The following is a 15,326-nucleotide window of genomic DNA, read 5'->3' as shown; positions in this document are numbered from 1 at the left end:
TCCACAGTTCTGTGTTTCTTCTTCGGGCTGTCCAAATCTCAAGTGAACCTTCCAGTCTGAACTGGTGATGAGACCAAGACATGTTTTCTGCAGATTGGCATGGTCCCCCTACACACATTCTAGCCCCTCTCTTTCCTATGTGGTCCTCTATGGTTATTTTCCATAGCTTCTCAAGGTAGAATAGACTGTATGTTGGAGCTGAATTGTATTCACCTGAAAACAACACTTGTCTACCTTAAACCCCATTTCTAGATTCGAATTGCAGCTCTAAATGCCAGCTCTACAGTTGAAGATGATCATGAAGGAAGCTTTAAAAGTCATAAAACCCAGACAAAGGAGGCTCAGGTATGTAATATGTAATCCCTTTTTTTTTTTTTTACTATATGTACTGCTGAAGTGAGCACCCCGCCCCCCTTTTGTTTTTGGTACCGGGGACCTTGCGCTTGCGAGGCAGGTGGCAGAACCACTGAGCTAAATCCCTGGCCCTTCAGGTATGTAATATACGCCTGTATTTTTGTTTTGTTTTGGTACTGGGGATTGAACTCAGGACCTTGTGCTTTCAAAGCAGGCACCAGAACCACTGAGCTAAATCCCAGGCCCTCAGGTATATAATATAATATTTTCCTCTACAAGTAGGCCTTGCTTTTTGTTTCTGTAGATGGAACCTCATTTTAAATGTTTTTAGACATCCTCTTTAATGGAATTTTAGGGAGAAAGTTTTTTTTTTTTCAGTGCTGATAATTGAACATAATGCTACACAAGTACTCTACCCCTGAGCTACTCCCAGTGAAACTCCATTTTGAAAGATAGCTAGCTTTCCATCTCTTGTTAAATCTATTTCACTTTGGGTACAGTCATACTGAAGAGAAATTTTATATGTTCTGTGAGTGTATGTGAAAGGCCCACTTTTCTAGCTGAGGCCAGCTTTCTATTCAGCCTATTTGTGTAGGTGTCAGTGTTGGCATACCTAGATATGACTATTTATGGTACATGGTCCTTCAAGGTTCCCTAGTGTATTGCTCTCACTGTACAGTGTACTGAGACCCTTTCAAGAGAGCTCCCTTTTATGGGAGAAACTAGGACAGTTCCTGAACCTTCTCAGAAAAAAGCTAGTCAGCCAAGTACAGTGGTGTATGCTTGTAATCCCAGCTACTCAGAAGGCTGAGGTAGGAGGATCACAAGTTCAAGGCCAACCTAGGCAATGTAATGAGACCTTGTCTAAAAATTTAAAAAAAGAGCTGAGGATGTAGTTCAGTAGTAGAGTATGTATTGAGCATGCATAAGGCCTGATCTCCAGTACTAGGGGAAAAATGCATGGTGACACACGCCTGTAGTCCCAGCACTTGGTATGCTGAAGTAGGAGGATTGTGTGAGGGAGTTTGAGCCCAGCTTGGGTACATAGTGAGTTCAAGGTCAGTCTGAAAAAAATGAGACCTTGTCTCATACAACCAAAAATAAACAAACAAACAACAGTGTTAGTGTGATAGAGTGGGAATGTTGGAGGCGGTTGCCACCTTCCCCAGGCAATGATAAGGTTAAGACTGAGAGTAGAAAACAGTGCAGAGTGGGGTGTGTAGCTCAGTGATTGAGTGTATTCTTAGCATGTGTGAGGCCCTAGGTTCATTGTCTAGCACTGAGGAAAACAAAAAATAAAAGAAAGCAGTGGAAATGATGTTCATATCAAATTATTTCTACTCATAGCACTTCTGACATCAAATATATGAGGTGGTTTTGCCCACCACCAACCAAAGTTCAACTCTTAAGACACCAACTGAGTGCTTTACAGTTTAGTCAATCCTGGCACTAACCATCCTGAATTGGTGTGAGACTCCACAAGTAGGACAATGGCTCTGTCCCACTAGACTGTCTTTACTTCAGATACCAGTTGCAGAGACTGAGTGCCAGGATGCCCATATTTCTGCTGGCCTGGCAATAAAGTCAGAGATTCTTACCTCTTACCTGCTTTAGGTTTAATAATTTGCTCTTATAGCTTACAGAACTCAGGAAAGCACTTGAATTACATTGAACAGTTTCTTGGAAAGGACACAACCCAGGACCAGCCAAATGGAAGGGATGCATAGGGTGGGGTAGAGGGGCTGGTGCATAGAGTTTCCATGGTCTCTCTTGTGCACTGCCCTCCTGGCACCTTGATGCATTGTTTCTCGACTCGGAAGCTCTCCAGACCCCATCCTTTAGTTCTGTTACACAGGCATGATAGATTAAATCATGTGATCAACTCAATCTCCAGCCTTTTTCCCCTCTCTGAAGGTTGAAGGTGGGATGAAAGAACTGGAAGTTCCAACCCCTTAATCATGGTTGATTCTTCTGGCTACCAGCCCAATCCTGAAGCAATCTAGGGGACCCCACCTATAATCTCATTAACATAAACTCAGGTCTGCTTGAAAGGGGCTTGCTTGTTATGAATAACAAAAGATATTGTTAGCTTTTTGTTTCTGTGACAAAATACCCGACATATACACTTAAAGGAGAAAAGGTTTGTTTTGGCTTATGATTTCAGAGGTTTCATCCACGATTGGCTGACTCCAGGTTAGAAACATCATGGCAGAAGGACATGAGAGAGGAAAGCTGCTCATATCATAGCAGTCAGGAAACAGAGAACAGAAGAGCCAGAGAGAGAGGAAGGGGCTGGGGCAGGATGTACCCTTCAAAGGCATAGCCCAGTAACTTACTTCCTCCAACTGACCCCACCTCCGAATAGCCCACTCAGCTGTGAACTCATCAGTGGCTAATCCATTGATGAGGCTAGTACCCTCGGTCCAGTCATGTTTCTAGGGCCCACCTTGGAATGTTGTTGCATTGGGGATCAAGCCCTCCATACATGAGTCTTTGGGAGACACTTCATATTTAAACCTTAACATACCCCATCACTTAGGAAACTCTAAGGGTTTTCGAAGCTCCACCTCAGGAACCATGGACAAAGACCAAATATGTATTTAATACAGTGGCACACACTCAGCTTCTCTGGGTTTCTGTAGCCTGTGTGGCTACTTTTCTGGTTTCACCCAAAATGGGTCACTGGGCTCATACTTTGGCATGGTCTGAGTCTATGTGGCTCTCCGTGTGGTTTTCGCTGTAGCTTGCACTATTCATGCCTATATCACTTGTGTCTTCTTAGAGTGTTTGGAGAGGGGCTCTTCTCCCAGTGATTAGCTTCTGGCAGATTGGAGAGTTAGAGTTGTCTCAACTGTAGAGGGTGCGGCTTTTGCTAATTAACACGGTCATGACTATAGCTCCCCACATGTACATTTTTGGTTTGAAAAAGACAAACCTTAGTGTTGTGTGAAAATGTCTCCTGTCTTGGTTTGCAGGAAGCAGAGGCTTTTGCCTTATACCACAAGGCCCTGGATCTGCAGAAACATGATCGGTTTGAGGAGTCTGCCAAAGCCTATCATGAGCTTCTGGAGGCGCGCCTGCTGCGGGAGGTGAGGCAGCGGCGGACCAGGCAGTGTGCCGTGGTGGGAAGCAGGAGGGCTCTCTTACCTCAGACTCTCATTTCTTGGCTGGGTGACCTTGGAGACCTCTGTGCCTGTCATTTTCCCTACCTGTATCTGCCTTTTGGGGTCTTGTGAGGATTGAGTGAATTCAGTGAAGCGCGAAGAGCAGTTCTGGATTCGTAGTAAGTGTCTTAGTTACTTTTTTCTTTGCTGAGACAAAAAACCCAACACCCAAAGTTATAGGAGGAAAGGTTTATTATAGCCCACAGTTTGTAGAGAGGTTTCAGTTCACAGTTGGCTGGCTGCAAGGCAGGGTGGCACGGCAAAGGGGCATTGAAGAACAGGCAGGCAGAAGGTGGCAAGCAACAAGCAATGACAAGTAACTCTCTGTCTCTTATATTTTATCTAGGCTACCCACCTTTAGGGTAGCCTTAATCCTAGCATCACATCCTTGATCCCAGCATCACCAACCCTAGATCCAGCCACCTTAGAATAGCCCCACCCATGGCTGTATAAGGCTTTGGGGGAGGGCATCTAGATACAAGGCAAGTAAGTTCTAAGTAAGTGCCTGTTACTTAATCTTCACAGCCACTCTGCCTAGTAGGTAGGGGAGTTCCTATTTTACAGATTTGAGAACTGAGGCTTAGTGAGGGCTTGATGGCTCAAATCTGTGCTTATAAGTGAATCCATGCTTACTAGAGCCAGGACTGGAGCCTATTGTTTTCTAATACCTAAAGGTCCTGTTGGCAGTACATTTTGGCAAATGCTGTTTGAGTAACAGACCATGAATTCAGTGAGTCTGTGTAAGAATGTGATGGTCTTGTCTTTTCTTTATTCTTTTCTTTTCCTTTACTTTCTCTCTCTCCCTTCCCTCTCCCCACCCTCCTCCACCTCCCTCCCTCCTTCCTTCCCTCCTTCCCTCCCTCCTTCCCTCCCTCCTTCCTTTCCTTCCTTCCTTTCTTCCTTCCTTCCTTTTTTTCTTTCCTCCCCTTTCCCTCTCCTCCTCTCCCCTCCTTCCTTCTCTTTCTTCTCCCCTTTCCTTCCATTCAGCAGGAACTTGTGTTTCCCACCCAGGGTGGTCTTGAATTCCTGAGCTCAAGTGATCCTCCTGTCTCAGTCCTTGAGTAGTTGGAACTATAGGCATACCATTGTGCCCAAATGGTGAAAACCTTTGAACAGAGAGAAAAAGGTTGGGGACACTGGCAACAGCAGAAGGACAGGCAGGGCAGGAGGTGGTCCCAGTGTGGAGACCAGGCTAGTAGTGAGGATATTAGGCCTTAAGTTGGCCATGTCATAGGTTTGGAAGTTGGTCTCAACCTGAAACTGACTTAGGAAGGTATATATTTCATTAGGAGGAAAAACTTGTGTTTAGCTGCCCAAACACAGACAATGTGCATTAAGGAAGCAAACAGGCTACGTGGGCATTCTTTTGGTCTACACAATATTTCACTTGAGCACAGTACCCTACAGCCCTACAGGTTTATGTCTCAAGCCCCATCCCTGGATGTTTTCTGTCTCCCATAAGGCAGAATCTGAATTCTGATTGTCTGCAGAAAGTGCCTATCCTTTCACTCAAAGTATTTTTTTCTCTTCCCAATTATATAGCTTGTCAAGATTCTTGGTTGGTGGTTATAATGTGTTAGAATTAGAGGCATGGGAATTGTTATCTGCCATACACTCTTTGGTAGGAAGTGAGTGAGGGCCCAGAGGGGGAAAAAAGAACTTATTCCATATATATTGAGCCGGGTGCTGGGAATGTTTCAGGAGTGGGTCTTCCCTGTCAGCCCATGGTGGAGTGGGTCATGGAAGCTGTAACTTTCTTTTTTTTTTTTTGGTACTGGGGATCAAACTCAGGACCTTGTGCTTGTAAGACAGGCACAGCACCACTGAGCTAAATCCCCGGCCCTAGAAACTATAGCTTTCTGTAATAATGTTTATAATCCTTATGCTGTTTCATCTTATGTTTACTTTTGATTTCATGTTAGGAATTATTGTCCTATTTCAGAGGTCACTGAGATGTTAAAGTAATTTTTGTATGGTTTTGTGAGGAATTATAGAGTTGGGAACTCAGCCCCTTGACTCCTAATCTCAGGGGTCTCTGGAATGAAGCTCCAGACCTACTAGCTGCCTCCAGAAAGACTCCTCACACTTTGTCCTCTGTCTTCAGTCCTGCAGCAGGGAGCTTCTGGCTGGGCTGCCTTGCCGATGCTATAAATGTCACTATCCATGCCTGAGCCTGAAAGTGTGCTGGTAATGGTTGGTTGGGAGGATTCTTGTGGTCACTATTGATGCTCATACTCCTGCAAAATACCTGTGGTGGTCTAGCCTTTCTTTTCTGTGAGATTATTGCTGGAGGGGTCTTCTAAGGACATATGCATGCTTCAATTTTCCCTTGGAGGCTGCCACTGGAGTGGCTGAAGGGCTCATGGCAAAGGCTAGCCTGGAAAGCAGGTATTCTGCTGACCGCTTCCTGAGGTTTTAGGGCCTAGGTATCACTTCTGCTCCTATTTGATTTGCTCACAGGCAGTTTCATCTGGTGATGAGAAAGAGGGATTGAAACACCCTGGACTGATACTGAAATATTCCACATATAAGAACCTGGCCCAGCTGGCAGCTCAGCGAGAGGATCTGGACACAGCCATGGAGTTCTACCTGGAGGTAGGGTTTTGGTCGTTGCTCAGCTCCCTCATAATTTTGAAAATTCTTGGTTGGGGGAATAGGGTTGTGGTCTTGGCAGCTAAACAGAAAAGTTTATATCAGTGGTCACCAAGTTGTAGGGCCTGAGGCCCTCGCCGGTGGGTGACAGTGAGGAAACAGGCCTGGAGATCAGGGATGGGGCAGGGGCAGGAGTGCAGACGCCTGCGTGTGAATTCTTTTTCTCCCACCCCGTGCCTTGTGACCGTGGGCACCTCCAGGTCTACATCACTGTAGTGGGAATAATAAGAAAGGATAGTTGTTGGGTTTTTTTTTTGGTACTGGGGATTGAACTTGGGTCCTGGGGATTGAACTTGGGTCTGTGCCCGGCAGGTGGCGGAACCACTGAGCTAAATCCCTAGCCCAAGAAAGGATAGTTGTGAAAATTAAGTGAGTTAGTATGCATACGAGTGTGCAGACAGAGCCTAACTTCTTGGATCAGTCATAATAGTGCTGCCATAATTTCTGTATTACCATCACTGTCTCTGTGGGCATCTCTAATGTGTCAGACACTGTGATAATTGCTTTCTATGGATACTTATACCACTTTGCAAGGAAAATATCTTCATTCTTATGTTATGACGAGAGAACAGAGGTTCAAGATCATTGCTCTAGTCAGTGTTGGAGCAGGGATGTGAACTAAAGTCTCCTAGAAGCATATACCCTTTCTAAAGTTACACTAAGATTCCATATTTTCTCTTCATTCTACTCCTTTCACTTCTTTTACTTATTAGATATACAAATGTTTATATTGACAGTATATCAAGAAGGTGTTCTGAGCCAAATAAATTGGTTTATGTAACTTTTTATGTGTCATTTCTCTGAGTATTGGAAATGTCTGCTTGTAGAAAAGATGAGTTGACCTTGTTAGTTATAAGGCAGTTATGCCAATTTGGCATTTCTCTGAGTTAGAGTGGCTAGGCCCATGTTGTGCCCTTCCAGTCCCCATGGGTGTCTGATCAGCAAGAGCTCCAACTGATGTGTCTGTGTGTGCGTGTGTGTGCGTGTGTGTGTGTGTTTGTGTGTTTGTGTATGTGCACACCCTCTGCTTGTGCTGCTTCCAGGCAGTGATGCTGGACTCCACGGATGTCAACCTTTGGTATAAAATTGGACATGTGGCCCTGAGGCTAATCCGGCTCCCCCTGGCTCGCCATGCCTTTGAGGAAGGGCTGCAGTGCAATCCTGACCACTGGCCCTGCTTGGACAACCTCATCACTGTCCTGTACACCCTCAGTGATTATACAAGTAAGTTAGAGTTGATATTTTCTTCATTTGCCTGTGCTTTTTGGGATAAAGGAGGGAGAGTGGCTTGTGTAAGCTGGGAGCAAAAGTTGACATTAAGAGGCTTTGAAGGGCTGGGGATTTAGCTTAGTGGCGCCGTGCCTGCCTTACAAGCGTAAGGTCCTAAATTGAATCCCCAGTTCCAAAAAAAAAGAAGAAGAAACAGACAGGCGTTGAGCCAGTCCATCAGAGAGAATGGAAATGTTTCTACATCTTTGCTTTATTCTACTTGTCTTTCTTGATTTATCAGATACTTTGTAGTAGTAAGCATGTAACTGAGAACGGGTTTCCCCTTTGCCTATCTCATTTTATCCCTGCATTATCCCATCTTCTGTGTCTTAGTCAGTTTGGGCTGTATAGCAAAATACCATAGACTGAATACCTTAAGTAATGAAACTTATTTCTCATAGTTCTGGAGGCTGGGAAGTCTAAGATCAAGGTACTAGCAGATTTGGTGTCTGGCCTCAGCCCTCTCCTTGATTTCCAGAGGGCCACATTCTTGTTGTGTCCTCACCTCTCTGATACACATAGTGAGAGTATGCTGTAGATTTTATCTAAGTCTAATTACTTTGCCAAGGGCCCTACCTTCAGATATCATCACATTAAGGATTAGAGCTTCAACATAAAAACTTTACAGAGACACATCCAGTCTATAGTATTCTGCCCCTAGTTCTCCCAAGATTCAGGTCCTTCTCATATGCAAAATACACTCATTCTATTCTAGCATCCCCTAAAGCTCATCTTAGCAACAACTCTAGTGTCAAAGTCTTCTCTAAACATCTAACTCATATATGGGTGAGACTAAAGATGTAATTAATCCTGAAGCAAAATTCCTCTCCATCTGTGGATCTGTTGTTACCAGATAAGTTATGTGCTTCCATGGGACAGACATAGGCTAGACACTTCCTTCCAAATAGGTGAAATAAAGAAACTTCCAAAGTCTCCCCTGGCACCCTTCTCAAGTCCTTGGTAATCTCTCTTCTACTTTAAATCCATTCTAATTCCTCTTTTACTTTTACATTTTTTGTTTTGTTTTGTCTTTAAATCATCTCTAGATTTTTTTTTTCTTGAGACAAGGTCTCACTATTAGTTCAGGCTGGCCTTGAACTCACTATGTAGCTCAGGGTGATTTTCCTGCCTCAGCCTCCTAAGTGCTAGAATACAGGTGTGTGCCACCACACCTGGCTTCTCTAGATTATTTACAATACCAAACACAATTTAAAAATAAATAAATTGTTGTTAGAGTATAATTTTTAGGGAATAAGGGCAAGAAAACTACATATTCAGTATAGACACAATTTTTTTTTTTTTTGGTACTGGGGATCAAACTCGGGTCGTTGTGCTTGAGAGGCAGGCGGTGGAACCACTGAACTAAATCCCTGGCCCTAGATACAATTTTTTTCCCAAATATTTTCAGTCTGTGGTTGGTTGAATCTGCCAGTGCAGAACTTGTGTATATACAGGGCTGACTAAAAGCAGTCAGGAGAAACCATGACATATTTTGCTTAGAAATCTCCCTAGCTAAATATCCAATTTCATAACACTTTGCTTAGGAATCTCCTTAGCTAAATACCTAATTTCATTGCCCACACATCTACCTTCCACAAAACACTAGAACAAATACAATTCAGCCAAGTGCTTTGCAGCTTTATAATGAGGATTATTATTATTATTTTTAAATCTAATAATATGTTCTTCATTTCCACCTGAGTCCCAGCACAATTGTCCTACTGTGGTCAAGGAGAAAGCATGTCCCAATTTGCCTATTTGCAGGCACCATTTGCTGTCTACTAAGCAGCTCTGTTGCTGTGACCCATGCTGGGACTGTGCAGACCTGTTCCTATGCACAGGTTGCACAGCCTTTTCATGCCTTGGGGGTGTGGCTCCTGCTGAACATTGTGTGCAGGCCTCCCAGCTCCTAAAATATGGTGTGCCAGGAGTTTATCACTTTCTTCTTTCCCAGGGCTTCTATGCCCAGATCTCCACTTTATTTCTCCTTCTTTTGCTCCTAATCCCCTGTTCCTTCTTTTTCTGCTTATTTTTGGTAGGAGTGACTTGCAATTAGCTATGTTCAAATTGAGAAGTATAGCAGGGGACGATGGTAGTCCCAGTGCCTAGGCAGACTGGAGTGGGTACTCCTTGCACTGTGCCATTTCCCAATGTGTTCTCTGGTGAGACCTGGCAGCACAGTTTCTGGAGACCACTGTGATACTGTTTACCATGGGCTGCTCCTACTTAGAAATGTTTGCTATTGTTATTTTGGTACAGGGGATCAAACTCAGAACCTTTCGCTTTCAAGGCAGGTGCGGCCCCACTGAGCTAAATCCCCGGCCCCCTACCTGTAAATGTTAAAGGCTTTTATAACTCACATTATAGTTTCCTGAGCCTGCACCATCCCATTTTTATTTGTGCATTAGTTTTCCTGTTACTGTTTTCACTCCTGGTGGAGCCAGAATTTGCTCAGGTTTTCCAGATCAACAGCTTGAGAAGACTCTGTATTACATTAACATGAATGATGTATATGTCTTAAATTGTAGGCAATAATTGTAAGACCAGTTTTTAAAAAGAGAAAAAAGAAGAAAAATTGGAAAATACAGTAAACAATAAAAGAAGGTAGTTAAATATGTACATGTGAATTCACTTGTTTTGTCCCCTCCCTCTGCCCATTGCTATATTTTGGCCTCCTCTCTCTGGTCAGTGACCCCCTACTTGACAACCCAGTGTGTGGATTCACCAAATTTCACTTAACCACGCCTCCATGGTAGAACAGAGTACTAACCAGATTTTTTTTGAAGGTTGTTTTCCAGTTAGGCAGTAGCTGATAGCTGTGAGCCCTGTAGATTTTTGCTGCAATTCCTGTAAGTGAGTTTGCTGGTTTGAGGGCCTGTAAAAAGGTTATAAAGTTTATTATCTGCTGGCAGTGTTTGGGTTTGTTCACTGTGTAGTACCTTATCTACTTTGGTTATCACAGTCTCAGAAATCTTTCCTGATTGAATTGGTTAAAGTGATATCCTATTATTATTGTTATTATCATGCATTTCTGATTCTATAGTGGGAACACTTTTTAAATGTTAACTGGCAAGACAAGAGCTTCTGAGTGCAGTCTTAGAAGGTCTAAACTGTTTGTTTTACTGCCAGCATGTCTGTACTTCATCTGCAAAGCATTGGAGAAGGATTGCCGGTACAGCAAAGGGCTGGTTCTCAAGGAGAAGATCTTTGAGGAGCAGCCTTGTCTCCAGAAGGACTCACTCGTGATGTTTCTCAAATGGTAAATATTCTGCCTGTTCATACGTGATTGGCGAATGTCAAAGTGCACCTGATTCTTCTCTTCTCTCAAGTTCTGACCTCCTCGCATTTGGAGCCTCTGAACTGCAGGTCTTTGTCATCTGGCCTGTTCCTCATCAAGGTCATACTTTGACCTGCCTTGTTTATCTCTCAAGTATGCCTGATATCAGCAATTCCTCCTGAAGCTGAGAACAAATCGTTGCTCTTTTCTTACTGCCCTACCAGCTCTTAGTGTTTGCTAGCTCTTCTCTAGGTGCTTGTGACTACCTACTTTGACAAGGTGCTGCTCACCTTGCTTCCTTTCCCTTTGCGAAGTTTTGTTTCCAGTACTGTCAAAGCTCAGTGTTCCAAAATCTTGGGTTGTTCCTGCCTTGCCTCCAGAACAAATCCCACACCCACCTGCATTGCTCAAGAGGTCATTTGTAACTTGGTCCCATGGTTCTCTGTTCTTACCTCCTACTTTCCCTTCCCAGGCTCCTTTTGTTAGAGGTGTCCCCTGACATTGGTGGATTCCTGGACTGGCTCCATGTGCACTATCCTGTCTCCTCACCTGGGCTCCCGCTGTATACTAATCTGTTCTGCCATCTTCCCAGCCTTTCACCTGTCTTGCCATTGCCGCTCCTGCACTTTCCCACTCCTAGGTGTTGCCTCTGTAGCTTTCTGAGCTCTAGTTGCCCTCCTCAGCCCCCAGCCAAGCCAACTCCTCTTGCCCTCTGGTGTTCCTTGGCTCCTGGAACTCACCTGTTGGGGCTTAGTAGTTGTTTATCTCAGTGTCTGTCCCCCAGAGTTTGTGTCTGTGTTTACATCTGCCCTGAGAGAACTAAACTTGGAGGAGATGACAGACACATTAGATATTTTAGTCCCTAAAAGAGTGGCTATGTGGGGTATCCTGGCTGGAAGGCATCAGGACAGCCTGAGCAGGAGGGCCAGGTGTCACCTCAGGCAGAGTATGACTGTGGGGGTGAGGGATCTGAGGCCTCAAAGCCTCTAACCTTTTTATTTTGGGGGAACACTATTGATTTTGGTAAGCTTGGTTTATCTAGTGACTTTTTGTTGGGGTGGGCAGTATGGGATAAATTCTTTTAAAACTTTCTATAAATGAGAGCATGATTTTATTTTCTGTGGCTTTTTAGTGATATTGTTAATGCATCTGAAAATCCTTTCTCTGCCCAGTTGTACGTTTGGAAGGAGCCATGGGTGTTAGTCATTTCCAATGTATGTGGATATTAAGAATGCTAATTACTGCCCATTTGAAGCCAGACCCAAGTGGTTATTTTATATGCAGGAAGAATCAGTACATATTAAACGGTATTAACTTAAGTACATCCCTATCTGTAATTTCAGCCTTGGCTCTAGTTTACGACCTTGTGTTTTTTCTCTGTCTTAAACATTTCCAGTGACATGTCGATTCATGATGTGTCAGTGAGTGCAGCTGAGACACAAGCCATTGTAGATGAGGCCCTGGGACTGCGAAAGAAGAGGCAGGCGCTACTTGTGCAGGAGAAGGAGCCAGACCTGAAACTGGTGCAGCCTATCCCCTTCTTCACGTACGTTGCCCCACAACTCTGGAAATGCTAGGTTGACTGGTTGGCCCTGATGTGGGACACTGCCCTTCCCAGGAGGGAGAAACCCCAGGCCTCCCTCTGGGCTGGTGGCACGGAAGGGGACTGGGCACACTGTGGCAGAAGGCAGGAGACATGTACTATTTGTTGAGGGGCAACTAAGAAGCTTCAGCTCTTCCTCAGGCTTGCCTAGACTGCATCATTCTCGCTCTTGCCATTGTTGACCCCAGCCACCTGCCACGTTCCTATAAGGCATCTTTACAGTCTGCTCTAAACAAAAGAGAAAAAAAACCTGAGGTTTGCCAAGCATGTGCCAGAAGGATACTGGGAAGCCTAGTGTTGTTGGTCCTAGGTGTGGACTTCAGTGGGTGTCAAATCTGTGCTTTCTCTTTTGTTTCCCACAGTACTGGAAATCTAACTCAGGTTCCTTGTGCTTGGCAGGCATGGTGCCACTGAGCTAAATCCCCGGCCCTTGTGCTTTCTCTTAAGACTATATGAGATACCTTGTGATGTGGTGGTGGGCCACTGGAGTTGGAGTAATTTAGCTTTGGCATTTAATTTCCACTTTAAAATTTCTGATACTGAATCTTTTTTTGTTTGTTGAGACAGGTCTTGTCCAAACTGTCTTAAATTCACTATATAGCTCAAGCTAGGGTGGAACTTGCAGCAATCCTCCTGCCTCAGACTCCCAAGTGCTGGGATACAGGTGTGCACCACCATGCCTGGCATGAATCTTAAATCTTTAAATTTAGTGTATCTTATGCCTCTCAGTACCTGTATATAAAAATTATTGTGGATTTCCTAGAGATTTGGATGACATAAAAGGACACAGATGCCATGAAGAGCTTGTTATCATGGCTTTCCTCACAAGGGCCCAGCTCTTCGTCCTCCAGGGTGTACTTTTATCTTGTTTTTTCCTCTTTTACTTGGCCCAAGTTTGCCTTGCAGAGCCAGTTTCTCCTTACTCTTCACTTTTACTTTTTCAAATAAACTTTGCTACCATTAAAAAAATTAATAAATTTATTGTCCCTTGACATTTAGCTATCTGATCTTTGACAAAGAGGCCAGAAACATATACTGGAGGAAGATACCCTGTTTAATTAATGATGCTGGGAAAACTGGCTGTTCACATGCAGAAGACTGAATCTAGACCTATATATCTCACCATGTACTAAACTAAAATCAAAATGGGTCAAAGATCTAAATGTTAAAACAGAAACAATCTGCTAGAAGATAAAATAGGTAGAACTCTTGGAGACATAGACACAGGCAAGAACTTTCTGAACAGAACCCCAGTTGCACAAGAAATAACGTTAAAAATCAACAAATAGAATCATATCAAATTAAAAAAGCTTCTTCCACGAAGAAAACAACCAACAGATTGAAGAGGCCAGGTGTGGTGGTACATACCTGTAATCTCAGCACTTGGGAGCCTGAGGCAGTAGGATCGCTGTGAGTTTGAGGCCAGCCTGAACTACATAGCAAGACTTTGTCTCAAACAACCAAAATAAACAAAGTGAAGAGACAACCTCTTAGGAAAAATATTTTGCTAGCTATTCCTTGGACAGAGGACCAATATCTAGAATATATAAAGAACTCAAAAAAAATTAGACCACCCAAAATACAGGACCCTATCAAAAAGTGGTCAGCTGACGTGAACAGACACTTCTCAGAAGTACAAATGGCCAATGAATATGTAAAAAAATGTTTAACATCTCTGGCCATTAGAGAAATGCAAATTAAGAATGCCTATCATCAAGAAATCAAACAATAACAAATACTAGTGGGAATGGGGAAAGGAACCCTTCTTCTCCATTGTTGGTGGAAATGTAAACAACCACTATGGAAATCAGTATGGAGATTCTTCAAAACATTAAAACTAGAAATTTACCTAGGTATTCCCTTTCTAGGTATCTTCTTGAAAGAGTTAAAGACTTCATATTACAGTGATACATGCATACCCATGTTTATAGCGGCACAATTCATAATAGTTAAATCTTGAAAGCTGCCTGTATATTTACCAACAGATGAATGGATAAGGAAAAATATGATATTAATACATAATGGAGTACTACTCTGCCTAAAGAGGGATAAACTTGTCAGTTGTAGGAAAATGGATGCATCTCTAGACCATAATGTTAAGTGAAATAAATCAGACACATAAGATTAATTACCACGTGGTTTCTCTTTTATGAGTAGAGAGCAAAACAAAAGGTAGATACAGTAATAGAAAATAGAGAGTTCTTTTGCAAGTGGGAAAGGGGCCAAGAGATGGAAGGAGGGCACAGGGAGGGGATGCAAAAATAACTGAGATGGGGCCGAGGATGTAGCTCAGTGGTTCCGCTGCCTGCCTTGCAACCCCAAGGACCTGAGTTCTATCCCCGGTACCAAAAAAACAAAACCAAAAATAACTGAGATATATTATGTACAAGTACCAATTCCCCACGAGGAATATGGTCATTGTATATTACAAACATACCAAGAAAAAATAAAAATTGAAAAAACTTTATTTACTTAATTTTTTGGGGATCAGATGCCCTTTTATTAGTTATATGATTTTGAGGGTACTACTTGACCTCTAAAAATTAAAAAAAATTTAGTGTGCCTTGATATCAGCATTGTATTACCTCCCCTCATGCACACACACAGAGGTATTGTCACACAGTGGTCTGGAGCTTCTCTCCTAAATCAGATACACCTGCGGCCAGCTCTGGCACTCCCATTGTTATTAGTTGGGTGACCCTGGGAACGTTACATGCTATTTTCTAAAAATGAGGAGAGCAGCATGTCTTTCTTGTAGGGTCATCATGTTAATGAAATACAACATTAGAGACTTCTGCTGGGGTGAGAGCAGGAGGATTTCAGGCCCCTGCTCCTGCTCTGGCTCAAGCTGCTCCATCTTCAGAGGTCAAGTTTTGTAGGTTACAACAATGACAAAATGCTGTCTACCTTCCCCACCCCCATGGAGGTTGCAGCTGGGAACCATTCTGCTGCCTCTCCACAGGCCAGTTGGACCCTATGACAGAGTGCTGACCAGGTGTGGTGGCTC

General features: G+C 43.5%; 1 protein-coding gene across 9 annotated transcripts in view; it reads left to right on the top strand.

Annotated features, from left to right (window-relative positions):
* Cabin1 (calcineurin binding protein 1) overlaps nt 1–15,326 on the top strand; it is a 146,777-nt gene that overhangs the window by 5,082 nt on the left and 126,369 nt on the right. For all 9 annotated transcript variants that reach the window (XM_004843563.3, XM_004843565.3, XM_004843564.3 and 6 more), the window contains 6 exons: nt 253–345; nt 3,330–3,443; nt 5,979–6,113; nt 7,214–7,394; nt 10,569–10,698; nt 12,113–12,262. In XM_004843563.3, coding sequence (XP_004843620.2) covers nt 253–345; nt 3,330–3,443; nt 5,979–6,113; nt 7,214–7,394; nt 10,569–10,698; nt 12,113–12,262 — 803 coding nt within the window. The remainder of the gene's footprint in view (nt 1–252; nt 346–3,329; nt 3,444–5,978; nt 6,114–7,213; nt 7,395–10,568; nt 10,699–12,112; nt 12,263–15,326) is intronic.

Source organism: Heterocephalus glaber, unplaced genomic scaffold (genome assembly GCF_053883595.1).
Source record: "Heterocephalus glaber isolate CG9 unplaced genomic scaffold, H.glaber_assembly_v1.0 deba00001687, whole genome shotgun sequence".
Taxonomy (NCBI): domain Eukaryota; kingdom Metazoa; phylum Chordata; class Mammalia; order Rodentia; family Bathyergidae; genus Heterocephalus; species Heterocephalus glaber.
This window is presented reverse-complemented; position numbering and strand designations above follow the sequence as displayed.